At 38.1% G+C, this 13724-nt stretch overlaps 1 protein-coding gene across 1 annotated transcript; it reads right to left on the bottom strand.

Moving 5' to 3' along the window:
- Nucleotides 1-238: 238 nt before the first annotated feature.
- On the bottom strand, nucleotides 239-9486 carry LOC106958501 (interleukin-5 receptor subunit alpha-like). Its single transcript, XM_015050433.1, has 10 exons — nucleotides 9399-9486; nucleotides 8753-8835; nucleotides 8000-8037; nucleotides 7767-7924; nucleotides 7482-7657; nucleotides 4771-4898; nucleotides 3591-3732; nucleotides 3348-3453; nucleotides 2796-2877; nucleotides 239-1684 (listed from the first exon to the last, which is right to left on the bottom strand). The coding sequence occupies exons 2-10, from the start codon at nucleotides 8820-8822 to the stop codon at nucleotides 1598-1600; spliced, it is 987 nt and encodes a 328-aa protein (XP_014905919.1). The 5' UTR covers nucleotides 8823-8835; nucleotides 9399-9486; the 3' UTR covers nucleotides 239-1597.
- Nucleotides 9487-13724: the final 4238 nt, after the last annotated feature.

Genomic DNA, 13724 nt, shown 5'->3' with positions numbered 1-13724 from the left:
AAAGATTGAGCTTTTTCAGTAATAAATGCTCCATCTGGAGTTTGGTGTGAAATCCTGTACAAAACAGGACAAAGCGCCTTGGTTACAAACCAGCAAGTGTCCCGAATTACAGTTTTCCACTTCTGTCGCTCTTTTAATTAACAAAATCACTTATTAACTCTTTGGTTTGTGTCTAAAAGTCACATATTTTGTAAACATAAAAAAAGGGTAAATAATATAACTGGGGTACCAGGCCGAATGGAATACTCAAGAACTCAGTTTTATTAAACATTACAAAGAGTACAAGTACACTGGAACAATCTCAGTTTAGTACACATGTGCAAAAATCTTAAACCACCCCCCTCTCTTCAGATTCTGCAGGTACAACGAGGGAAATCAAACGACAAAACACTCAAAACATGTGCAAACAAACAACATCTGATATGTAACAGAGTTTGTACAATTCCAGGTCAGTATTTAGTCCCAGTTTATTTTGCCATGGCAGCCCTTCTCTGTTGGCTTCTCATTAAAAGACATAAGACCTCCATTGAACTACAAGAAATCCTCCACCATGTTTTACAAAGTGCTGATGTACTGATATCCTCTGTGTGTTGACATGGGTTTAAATTAAAATGTTCTAATGTAATAGACAAACCCAGATGAACGATCATTTTAACTCAGGTTGTTTTGTTTCAGATAATCCCAGTCATTTCTTCTTGTGGAGTTTTTCAAAATTAACCTCCAGCCAACAGGTTACTTTAAAAATGTTTTGGGTTTTTTCCCCTTAAAGAATAATCTACTAAGAGAGTGTCAAGTTTGACACTTCTCTACGGGTTCAGTTTCTTCAAACATTTACCACCCATATAGCAGAGCCTTAAAAAGCCTTGAATTCATATGTCTAAAACTAAAGCCTTAAAATGTCTTGAATTAATTTTAAATAATGTAAGTTGACTTTAAATATGTTAATCACAGGTCTTAAAATGTTGTGGAAGGATGATTTTTATGTCATATTCTATGTAGTTTATTCCTCTTGTGAGACTTTTCTGTCAGGCAAAAGTTTGAATTCTTTATTGCGTTCTGTGATTTGAGGCTGCCGCTAACTAGCTGCTAATAAACCCTTGTTAGCTAGTTAGCTAGCTCTTTTGCGTCTACCATTGGTAAGTGTAAATTATCGTATGGGTTGACACTTCTGATGTCAACTCGTACGAAGCTGCAAGCATTATGTGCTTAAAAAAAAGCTTGACACTATTATATAAAATATTCAGTCTCCTTTTGTACATTTCTGTGGTGATGCAGGTCTTAAATTTCATTCACAACGGTCTTAAAAAGTCTTACATTTTAAACCTGTAGCAAGATGTTTCACAATTTCAGTCTGTAAATAACTATTTTTTTGCTCCAAAATTCACAATTTTGCATATCGTTTTCAGGATTCAATTAAAAATATGAATTATTGACGTGACTTTAGACCAGGCTCCACAGAAGAGGATTATGAATGCATTTCAATACAATTTCTGCACAAGTTGTTATATATCTGCAGCATTACGAGCCCTCTATATACATGTGCTGGCTCATCAATATAAGTACTGGCAGCGAACGCACGCCTTCACACTGAACTGTTTTAATGGCTTGTTACGGGGGGTTGCTCTGCGTCCTCCACCTCAGTGATTTCTTCCTCGGGCTTAGTTGTTGGAACAGGATGGAAGAACTGCAAACACAAGAAGAAGAAGAAGAAGAAGAAGAAGAAGAAGAAGAAGAAGAAGAAGAAGAAGTAGAGATCAGAACCACGTGAATACAAACACTAATGCTTACACTGGTGCCAAAAATACAAAGTGGAGCAGGGAGGAAAATCACAAATGGCTCCCAAAATTGTTTACAAATTAAAATCAGAAATGTGTGGTATCCATTTGTATTCCACCACCTTTATTCTGATATGCTTAAATATAGTCAGGGGCAATAAAACTAAGGATATAACTTAAGGGGTTACTCAAACTTAAGGATTCGAATCGCATCTTAGCGGTTGTAGAGCATCTTTTCTTTTGTCTAAAGACCATGAAACATTTCTCCATCTAACGCTAGACACACGCGTTTGTTTTGGTTGTATTTACCCAGAATGCCCTGCGCTATGGTTCGCTGCCTTCTTTTTTTAGCGATCAGCGGAGTCCGCTGTGTCTTGACGCGGTCTGTGTGTGCGTTCAAGCTGCGCCAGAGTTTGTTTAATTTACTTTTGTTAAATATTCAGCGGCCAACGTACAGACTCATGCTATCTGTCATGAAACGGGTTTCCGAAAGTGAGGAAGGACGCAGACGGACCCACGATGAGGTGGAGAAATAAGTTTAATGAAGTCCAACAAGAACGTAAAGCCAGGATACAAGGATGAGACACGAACAGACTGTGGCAGACAAACAATGCCATGACCAAGACGAGGATGCAGTGGGGGGAGCAAGAGACACAGGAGGGGTTAAATACATCCAAGAGACAGCTGGAGGCGGTAAAAGTTGTCAACCACCATAAAAAAGTGAAGAAGAAGAAGAAGAAGAAGAAGAAGAAGAAGGAGGAGAAGAAGAGACAGCTGGAGCTAATCAGGGGAAAGACACGGCAACAGAGGGACTTAATGAACTGATAAAAAAAAACACATCCGCGCACGCTCCTTTTCCTTCCTCAACACAATAATACTTTTATTTGGTGCCTCACTGTCTATCACATAAAATCCTCATAAAAAAATACAAATAAAAATAAATGAATCTTTTTGCACCAGGTGTGAAAACCTCTGTAAAGTATGAGCGAATGTGTGTGTATAGTATGAGGATGTGCTTACATTGAGCGGATCGGTCTTTTCCAGGAAATGTTTGTACTTGGCAGGGGGACGAGGAATCGGAGGAAACAGAACTTTGACCAGCCTGAGAGACACAAGGTACGCTTTAGGAAGATTTTGAATCCATATTTCAAAGTCACTTTATATCAACTTTGTTATGACATGGAAAGCTGACCCAGGGAATGTTGAAGAAAAAAAAAAAAAGAAAACACCCAGGCTTTCTTTATTACTTATTAAACTCATTCTCCTTTAACTTCCTTCCTCTTATTGGCTACTCCAGAACATCTCAAGCCTACGTTTTATGAGAAAAAAAACAGAAGTCTAGTGAAGGCGGTTTTCTCACTTGAAAAGACACTACTGACACCCTTCTCACTTCTTCTTTCTGCACTCTTCTTTGAAAGAAACTTCACTACTTCTGCGAACTTAAAGGCTACATTTGTCAGGGTGTTTCTTTTTTTTGTCTCGTAATTATGAGAAATGATATGACGTGTCGGCTCGGAAGCAGTTGGGCAACAAGGAGAAGACACAAACGGCTACAACGGGTCATCAGTCTACCTCTGATGGCGCAGGATCAACAGCACGGCCAGGAGGATCATGGGTATTCCGAGCGAAATCAAGGCGATTACGAGAGGATCGAGTCTGTACGTTGGCTGCTTCACCGCTGCGTATACACACACACACAGAGTCGAGTTATTTCACTGAAGACGTCGCTGCACTTCAGCTGGAAGTTGTCAGAGTGAAAACAGGAACGAGTCGACGATCAGATCGTTCAATCTGAGAGAATAAAAGCATACTCACTGACTGTGGGGCTCCACTCGCTCCACTGGGTGCACCCGTAGCAAGATTTCGACATCTTCGTCCTCATCCTCACCTTGTAGGTGTGAGCAGCAGCATTTAGCTCTATGTGTTCCACTTTATCTGAAAAGTTTCTTGGTTTTTCCTGTTTTGAAAAAATTATTTTTTGTTTCAGTTGGTTGATTCAGGTTGTGTTATACTGTGACTGGTGTGCAATTTACATTGGTGTGAAAAAGTTTTTGTCCCCCTTACTGACTTTCTATGCTTTTCCATGTTTGTTGCACGTCAAACCAATTTAAATAGTCAAAGACAACACAAGGAAACATTTTTAGTTTCTCAGTTCTCCCTATTTGGAGTTCCTTTAAGTTTGAATTGTTTTAGATTCTATGTCATTTTAAATCCAAAGAAGCTGCTGCTGGCCACGCCCACCAACTCAATGTTTATGCTCTTATGTGAAAATGGCCTCAAACAGATACACAATTATACAACTGTGAAAGTTGTATAGTAGTGTTTGAAAAGCAGAAATGGAGCCTCCTGCACAACCAACAAGAACGCAGCAAGTGGTTTCTGGATGGGAAATCAACAACAAAACACTTGTCTTTTCCTGCAAATATATGAACTTATTGCCAAAACCTGGCGGGGTGGAGTTGTTTTTTTTTTTAAGTACATGGGCTGTTTTTAGAAACTGTAGAAACTCAAATGGAAGTCCAAAAAAATTGCAAAATGTGAATTTTGCATAATAGATCCTCTTTAAGAGAGAGAAAAGTCCAAATTTGCCCTCTGACAAACATGCAAAAATATATTAAATTAGGAAGGAGGCAAACACTCTTTCATACCACTGCCACACACACACACACACACACACACATGTTTGTGTTGCTATCTTTGTGGGGACTTTCCATTGACTTCCATTCATTTCTACAGCCTAAACCTTACCTTTACCCTTTTCCTAACCCTAACCATCACATACCTAACCCTAACCCAAACTCAATTCATACCTTAGCCCTAACTCTGACCCCTGACCCAAAAACAGGGTTTCCCCTTGTAGGGACCAGGCTCCGGTCCCCACAAGGAGCAATTGGTCCCCACAGCGTAGTATATGTCAGGAAAATCGTCCCCACAAGGTATTACACACACATACACACACACACACACACACACACTGAGACAGACTCAGTCATACCTGGTCACCGATGTCCAGCTGGTAATCAAAACAATGTGCATAAATACTACTGCTGGGCACATCCCAGTTTACATGAAGGTTCCCGTCCCGGATTGATGCATCAACGTTTCCCGGAGGATCCAGGATATCTGCGGCCAAACCCAAATAACCACATGTTAGTGTCGAGCCCGAAATGATTCAAAACGGGAAGTTTGTTTCTAAGAAAAACAATGTGAAAAGAGAATCAGGTTTAAAAGAAAAATTAAATAAAGGCATTTCATTCCAAACTTGCATGACAATAATTTGATTTATTCTAATAGCCGACCAGCCGTTTGCACATCAGGGTCTTTATAGATAAAAAAGCGGGTGAAGAGCGGAGTACAATTTGTGCCAAAAAACTCATAGCTTTTGAGATTGAGCTCAGTAATTTTCTAGAAAAAAAACAAGGAAGTTTGAAAAGTCAGACTTTCTTGGAACTTGGAAATGTTTTTGAGTTTGACAAGTCAAAAATGTTTGACCTTTTCTAGAACATTTTTGGGTTTAATCTAAAACTTTGAGTTTTTTTCCTAGCAAAGTCTTTTGAAACTCAAATTTTCATGTCTTTCTTTTTTTTCTATAAGATTACTGACATTTTTTTGGGCTGAAATTTACTTTCATTTCTTTATTTACAATGGCCCTAATAGACCGTAGGCCATTCTTGCCATTGTATGGAAGAACATTAGGGCCACTGGGGAATTTTTATTATTTTTTTTATATAATAATTCTGAAGTTTGGTCTCGTAATTTTTTTTTCCAGTTGATTTAATATTCTTCTTTATCTTAAAGGGTGGGTAATTATTGAACATATTTATCGTTTTGTGTTTTGACTTAATGCAGAAACTGTTCTCCGTGATGATGTTTTTTTAAAAAAAAAAAGTATCTATGGTGTTTTTTCTATTGTTTTCCATCTTTAGTTCCATAAACGCAGCAATACATATTAATATTTTTTAAAAATGTGATTAAATGCTGTTATTGTGATCTGCTTGGTGATAAAATTGCACCACTTTAACTTTAGAATGAGTCTAAAAATTTGAAGTGGTCTTATCAGTTAGTTTTGATTTTATTACCTTTATTTAAAACAAAAGAGCAGTATTTTGTGTTTATGGGGCTTTGATTGCAATTAGGAACAGTAACAGAGAATCTATTGCCAAAAAGAGTGCAAGGAATTTTTTTTTTATTCCATATTTAACATCGTTTATCATCTCAGTGCGTCACTGTGTAGCCACTGTATAATTTTGACCTTAATTTAATCAGAGCAGACAAAAATATATTATTGCAGCTCTCAGATGCTTTCATATTCCAAGTAACTTTAGTTTTGATCTTACTAAAAAGAAAAAAAAATACACCAACATGAAGCAGAACTAACCAGAAATAACTCTCTGTGAGAAATTCTTTGCATGTATAAGCATATGTAGGACGAAATGTTCTACTTCTTCAAACTCTGGAGTTTTTAACAAGAAAGTGTTGCTCCATCAGCAGGCTGTCATAAGACGAAAGCTTTTATGTTCCCAAAGCCCAAATTAGTTCTGACCTCTGACATCACGCCCTGAGTTGTTAAGAAAGTGCCTGCTGCACTCCGACACTGTTGAGTTCATTCAGGTTACGGTATCAACACTTTCACCTGCTCATTTCCTGTGAAAGACGACTCATGTTTCCAACTAGAAAAACAGTGAGGGGCTATTTTTAGCTGTGGGACTCAACCGTCTGGTGTGGAGTGAAAATTCAGCAGCTGTGGAGTTATTAATAAGACCAAGGATGCAGCTCAGTGCATGGGTGTGATGGGTGCTTTCCTTTCTTAAAATTCTCAAACACAGATGGATTTGGACTCATCATATTTTCATCAACATAATCTTATTATCTTACTCGTTTCAGGTTATTCAAATCCTGTGTTTTCAGTACTTTGTAGTTCCATTTACTCAATTAAATATGTCAACACCTGCTTGGCCCAAACAACCATCTGCACCCAATCTCTGTAGTTCAGTTAAGCTTCTCTGAATGAATTGATTCTGCCAATAAAAGAGCGGAGTGACACAGACAGGAAGTGGAGAATGACTCTAATGCTGACTCTAACTTTAAGGACTTTGTAAAAGCAGGTTAAAGTTGAATTTGAAGTTTTTCCTCAATGAAACTACAGATTCTGGTGTCTTTTATCATTGGCCACTATCCTCTTCGCAGGTATGTTTCCACCAGCTTCGACATTTACAAACTGATTATTATTATTATTATTATTATTATTATTATTAATTATTATTATTATTATTATTATTAATTCTAAAATTTGCTCAAGCTCAATCAGATTGGATCTGTCAGAATCTGCAAATGGTTATTTTCAAGTCTTGTATCAGATTATCAATTGGATTTTGGTCTGGACTTTGACTGGGCCAATCTAAGGCATGAATATGCTTTGATCTAGTCCATTGTTGCTCTGGCTACAGGGCTCAAGGTCGTCCTGGTGGAAGGTGATTATCCATCAGGTTTCCTTCCAAGACCGTCCCCATCTTTCTGTCAGCCAGTTTCCATGGAGATGGACCATTCAAGGACTGAACGGTTAGATATTCAAATATATCGCTTTCTCTCAAACTACTACTCCTGGCCTGCCTGCCTGAGCTTCCTGGTCTTCATGATGTTGTTTGTTCTGACAGAAATAACTTTACAGTGTACTCAACCAGAACAGTGTGTGAATTTGAAGATTACTCAATTGCTGCTCTTCGAACTCAGCGGTGTAACACATCCTGTTGCCACGCAGGAGCACTTCAAAATCGACGACGACAGACTTTTCCTGGCCACCACCGATCGTCCAGGATATGAAACCATCGCCGTTCGCTGAGCTTTGGTTCCGAGAATCAATCAGGCGCTTCTTCTCAGAAAAGCTACAAAGAAGTAAACAGAAACACCCTCACAGTTGTGTTCTACGCATTTATATGTTTAGGGGAGTCTTTAGGTTTTCTGTTTTGAGTGGATTGCAGTGACTAGGGTTACCTGACAGAAACGGACAGCTGAGCACCCGCCTCCAGAGTGTGGATCGACCAGGAACAGTTGAGCTTGTTCGTTCGGGAGACCGAACAGACGACAGAATCCTCCAAATCTTCTATTTCATCGCATCCATCGTCTATTTCATCGACTGACTCCGTCATGTTCTGCAAATGAATAGAAGAGGAGGAGATTTAGGAGGAAACAAAACATTATTAGAAGCTAAAATGTGGTGGTCGTACAGTAGAATGGGCTTCGACGCCTTCATCGTAGTACTCTTCTGGTAGAAGAAAACAACATAAATCCAGAGTTAGAACATGAGAGAGGGGACACACCTTTCACTGGAGAACATTCATCGTCAGGTCCATGTAGCTCATCATCATGTCAGTTCATGTCTAGTTTCTAGTATAAATTTCTTAGTACACTTGAAATGGGACAAAACTAACTTACAAGCAACTTTTCAGCTCGATATATGAGCTTGTTTTAAGTCAGTAATTCCTTAGTATTGATGAAAACGTTCTAGTTCCACTAGCAGGTTGTCACTTTTAAAAATGTCTTGTTATAAATGGAAATAATCTACCAGTGGAACTTGTGTTTTTTTTTTTCTTTTTTTCAAATTAATAAGGAAATATTGACTTAAAAGCTCTTATATCTTGATGAAAAGTTATTTGTAAGTTAGTTTTGTCTTAATTCAAGTGCACTAAGATATTTGCACTAAACAAGACCAAAAATATTTGGTAGGATTTTTCTGTTTTTTTTTGTTGTTGTTGTTGTTTTGGGTTTTTTTGCAGTGAAGCAAGTTTGTATCAATGAGCCATTCTGAATTCATCAGCTCTGTGTGTTAAATCCTTAAATCCTCGTTCGTTGGAGTGTCCGGGAATGTTTGTCTAACGAGAAAAGGAAACCACCACCCTGCGGTCATTATAGTAGCTTCCTTCCTACAATCATACTTATTTTAATTGTGAATAAGTTGGAATGTGAAAGAAGACACTCACCACTCTGCGAGACCCTCAGCAGCAGGAGGAAGCTGTACCACAGTATAGGAAGAGCAGGAGAAAGCTTCATAGTCGGTCCAAAGCTGGCGAAACACACGCAGACATCAGATTCACACGACTGGACTGTGCAGATGTGAGGAATCCTCGTGGATATTAGACACTTTTACCTTTCCGTAAGCAAGTGAATACCGGATTATGTCCATCCAGACATGAGTGTCAGCCTCAGTTTTTGGGGAGTCGTTGGACCACAAGTAGCAAAGAAGCGACTGACTAAGTTTACTGCGGGTGATTTCCTGGCTTTCTAGACTTCCCCTTTTTAGCTTCCTTCATACACAGGCTAACTTCTTGTAAGCCACCTCAGAGGGGGCACAAACGGATTTAAAGAAACTGCTTTTCTAGTTTCTGTACTGGTTCTCTACACGATGGCTTCAAGGTTTCAGAAACTCAGTTTTCAACCACAACTAAGAGACACAGTTATCAGGGTTCATCTGTGTTTACACACACAGCTACTTCAAGAAATGGACACAGCTGTCTCTTCTTACTGTACATTATCAGCTCGTATATTAGTAGGATAACTCTAGCACAGCGTTCTGTCTGATAAGCTACAGAAAAACAATTAGAGAAAGAGTTAATAAGGTGTTGTTACCTCCTTCTGTCTCTCCACGCTGCCGCTGAAAGTGTTTCTCTTTCTGCCAGGAGACACAACGAGACGATTTTGGGGAAATATGAAGGATGACGTCACCTACTGTACAAAGTTTCAGGAAACCAAAGCAGTTTTTTTTTTTTCATCACTTTATTTTTCGTCACATTGCTCACTGTGAATGTTGCGCATGTCTTGGTACCGGTACACAGTTTTACAGCTTGAAACGTAAATATTTCATGGAAAATAAAAGATCAACATTTACATATTTGAGTTTTAATGAATTGGATTTTTTTTATTCAACTCATATTGTGAAAACATTTTTAAAAATGTTTGTTTTGATTATTAAGGTTCAAAGCTGACAAGAACCCAAAATTCAGTTTCTCGGAAAATATGATTATTACAACAGAACAATAGACTTTTTTTGGTATATGCATTTAGCACATAGTTGGGGCTCCTTCAGTGGTGTGGCCTGGAAGTCCACAGCCTATTTTTTCCTCATCTTCCTTTTCACAAAACCCCACAGACTCAGCTTTCATTTATATTAACATTTGAATCTGTGATCGATGTACATGTGTGTTTGGTAATTAGGCAAATATAGGTGGCATGTCTAAGAAATGTGGATGTAAGAGACTTCCTAAGAATTTAAAGTGAAACTTAGTCCAAGGAAAACCTTCCGCTCAGGAGTTCAGGTGACAGTTAGAAAGAGGCCAGGTGGCCTCATGGAGGCATGAGACTCACAAATGAAATAATGTCATAATGGGAGTAAATTTAGCTCACTAAACTCCATTGAAAATATGCAGTTCAGTTTTATTGTAATTGTACTAACATAATAGTGTGTAAATGCTTTATGAATGTGCTTTTTATGGACTATGCAAAAGTAATATCTAGAAGAACCGAAAGACACAGTAAAAGCAGAGTTTGACTTTTATTAAAACGCTCGATTTTTTTTTTTTTTTTTTTTTTTGTAAACTTACCATTTGTTACTTTACTTACACGTGAAAATTACTGCCTCCTGTTTCCTGTCGCATTGTATTTACCATGTGGGGGCACCAAACACCACACTGTGGTTAAAGATATTTTCCTATTAACTAACAACTTCATCCTCTTTCCCAAGCAAGCTGTGCAAACAGAAAGGGGCGGTGACGGACCACTGTCAGTCAACGTACCTTATTTGGAAATGGGACCATTGCACTCCGGAAGTGAAGGGGGCGCTCTATTTCCTATATTATCCGCGGTCTCTCGTTTTTATTTTCTTTTGAAATGTGTAATATATCTTTATCTTTAAGAAGGAGTTTAACTCTCAGCATGTACTTGAACTTCTCTCTTTTATGTACTTCAGCGCAGCTCACAGTTTTGAACAAATTCCGTAGCTTTCTGTGTACTCCTAAATCTGCTTCTTAGCCGCATCTCTTCGGACTTGCTACTGCCTCTAGTGGCGTCTAGGTGGTAAGACAACTAACATAATTACGTAACTAAACGAGAATACCACACAATCTTTATTATTTAGCATTAATTTCACCATTAATGGCAACATAAAAGATTAATTATCTTCTAAAACACCATATGTTTCCATTTTTTCAGGATGTAGAGCTAATTAGGTGACATAATACTTCCATACATTATAAATAATATCTATAGATCTCCATCAATTATAGGAGAAACAAAAGAAATAAGGCATGTAAAACATAACAAATTTAGCAAAAGTCAATAACAAACAAATTAATTAGGTTCACAGACAAATAACCAGGGTTGTTAAACAGATATAAGCAATAATTCACATTTTTATTTTTACTGTGCCATGTATATTATTCTGAGACTTTTAGTTGGTAGTCTTATATATAGGAACAAATATGGTTAAACTATTTAGCCTTTGAAAGTGGAAATTTTTCTTCGACTCTAAAACGATAAAACTAAAACTCATTCATAGAATTACAATATCAACAATTTGTGCATTGAGTAAGACACTTAGCATGCCATAGGTAAATGTTATCATTTAGTTTGGCTCAGGATAATTATTGCACTGTCAATAAATGACTTCTAATAGATGTTCTATAGTTACTAGAGGAACACAATAACGCCTTCATGAGCTCAAACTATGACCTACTATTTTACCTGCCATTGAAAGTATTCTTAAAAGATTGTCTGTTAGTCTGCAGCTCATGTGACCAAACCAGCTGAAAAGATGAAAAGTTAAAACAGTTAAAACTTGAGATGAGTTAAAAAGTTAAGTTTTAACATTTAATTTAAAATAAAATGTTAAGTTTTAACTTTTTAACTCAACAACCTCTACCTAACTAGAGGTTATACACGACCTCTTGTTAGGTAACTCCCAGATCACTTGGTCTTTTTAAAAGATAGAGTCTCTGAAAACATTTCTTAAAAGCATAGCCAGTATTTTCAGCAAAACTGAGCTCACTGTCCAGGAATGACAGTTACCACAGACCAATTTACCACAGTTTCAACAGGTTGGCCATAGAGTGAAACTGGAACCACTTTCAGGTCTTGTTTATGTCATTTAATTAGCTCTACTTCCTCAAGAAAATAAAAAGGTATGGTGTTTTGTGAGGAACTTTATCTTTTACGGTTCCAGTAATGCCAGAATTAATAATAAATAATAAAGACTTTGTGGTATTCTGATTTAGTAATGTAATTAGATTAGTTGTGTTACCACCCCCACGCCACTAGAGGCAGTAGCAAGTCCGAAAAGATGCAACTAAGGAGCAGATTTAGAAGTACATTGAAAGCCACAGAATTAGTTAAAAACTATGAGTTGCGCTGAAGTAAATAAATGAAAGAAGTTCAAATACATGTTAAGAATGAAACTCTCTCCTAAAGGTGAAGATAGATCAGATTTCAAAAGAAAATAAAAACGGGGGACCGCGGACAATATAGGAAATAGAGCGCCCCCCCTTCACTTCCGGATTTCCAAATAAGGTATGAGACTGCATAGACTGAGAGTGGTCCGTCCCGCCTCTTCCTGTTTGCTACAGATACGTGTACTTGCCGAGCGGCGGGAGTTTTGCTTCCTTGAAAAGTTCGTCATTGTAGCTTTTAGACTTTAACCCATAGAGAGGAATTTTTGGACCGTCTAAATCGCGTGAATATAGAAGTTCGGCTGACTGGTTCTGACTCGTAAGTTGCTGTTGACCTACTAACCTGTTACTGCTTTCTTAAAGAAAGATTGCTTCAAAGGATATCAGACTAAGCAACGCCTTTATTGTTATTTGGGGTTCAGACGGTTGAAATTTGAGCGCCAGCGTGTGTAGTTATCGCAGTAATGGCAGCCAAAGAGACCATGAAGCGTAATAAAACAAAACTCATCGAGGTTTTATGTGGAGACTACCGATTTATCCTCAATAAAGTTCAGGAGAAGAAGCTGATAACTTCGAGAGAATACAACAACCTCAAGAGCATTAACAGAGAGGATGTGGAGGGCCACGTTATAGAGCTTGTGGACAAGATTATGAATAAAGGAGAAAAAACCTGCCGAAACTTCCTGGCGCTACTCCAAACTGAGGAGATTGTTGAAACTTATCCTGACCTGGAGAGCATAGAGCTCCATGGCGTTTTACCCAAGCCGGTGGTCCAAGATACCACACCTTACCACGCCTTATTTTGCTGTTGCAAGGCCAGCGTGATTTAACCTGTTAAGAGAGGAAAAATTCTTCAACTCGTTATATCCTCTCTGTGCCCGGGTTCAGAAAGATGCTGTGCTCAAAGACTGAGATCACACAGAGATAACAGCGTCACAATAATCAGAATTTATTCAAGGCAGATGCATACTATCACCAGAAAAGCACATCAGAAACCTCGGAGCACAAACAACACATGAATTTACCTGAGAGAGAAAAAGACAAGAGATGGAAACGACAAACAAAAAGCGAAGACGTCTTTGGAGAAGTTGCAAGAGCAAAATCTGATTTGTTACTTCTGTGTAGAAAGTTTTATCTTCTTTTCTTTAATTTATTCAAATAAGGCGTATCTTTGCTCATCCAACCAGGAGCTATCTCTGACCCTCTATCTGAAGCCAGAAACCCTGCCGTGTTTACGGCCTTTCACAGATGAGTGTGAAAAGCTACAACTCCTACTGTATTGTTTTCCCACAGACAAAAGGCAGTTCAAACGATCCTAGCAAACCATCTGCTGTAACTACAGGTAAAATAAATTTTTTTTCTCAACAAACCACGTTTGATTTGTGAAATTTTTATCTGATTTGTGAACCTCAATAAAGGTTGATTTTACCACATTTTTTGCATTTGGGTTTTACTAGAACTGCTACAGCTTCAAAACTACAACACTTAGACACTTCAAACCTGCACTGGATTATTC

This window comes from Poecilia latipinna, unplaced genomic scaffold, assembly GCF_001443285.1.
Source record: "Poecilia latipinna isolate Pla-1442-1.1 unplaced genomic scaffold, P_latipinna-1.0 Scaffold990, whole genome shotgun sequence".
Classification (NCBI taxonomy): domain Eukaryota; kingdom Metazoa; phylum Chordata; class Actinopteri; order Cyprinodontiformes; family Poeciliidae; genus Poecilia; species Poecilia latipinna.
This window is presented reverse-complemented; position numbering and strand designations above follow the sequence as displayed.

What these genes read in the sequence shown, in the direction of transcription:
- LOC106958501 (XM_015050433.1), bottom strand. Translation starts at nt 8,822, where the DNA reads ATGAAGCTTTCTCCTGCTCTTCCTATACTGTGGTACAGCTTCCTCCTG. An exon ending in GCGTCGAAGCCCATTCTACT is followed by an intron (nt 7,925 to 7,999) that starts GTACGACCACCA and finishes ATTCATTTGCAG; the next exon opens with AACATGACGGAGTCAGTCGA. An exon ending in CAGCTGTCCGTTTCTGTCAG is followed by an intron (nt 7,658 to 7,766) that starts GTAACCCTAGTC and finishes ACTTCTTTGTAG; the next exon opens with CTTTTCTGAGAAGAAGCGCC.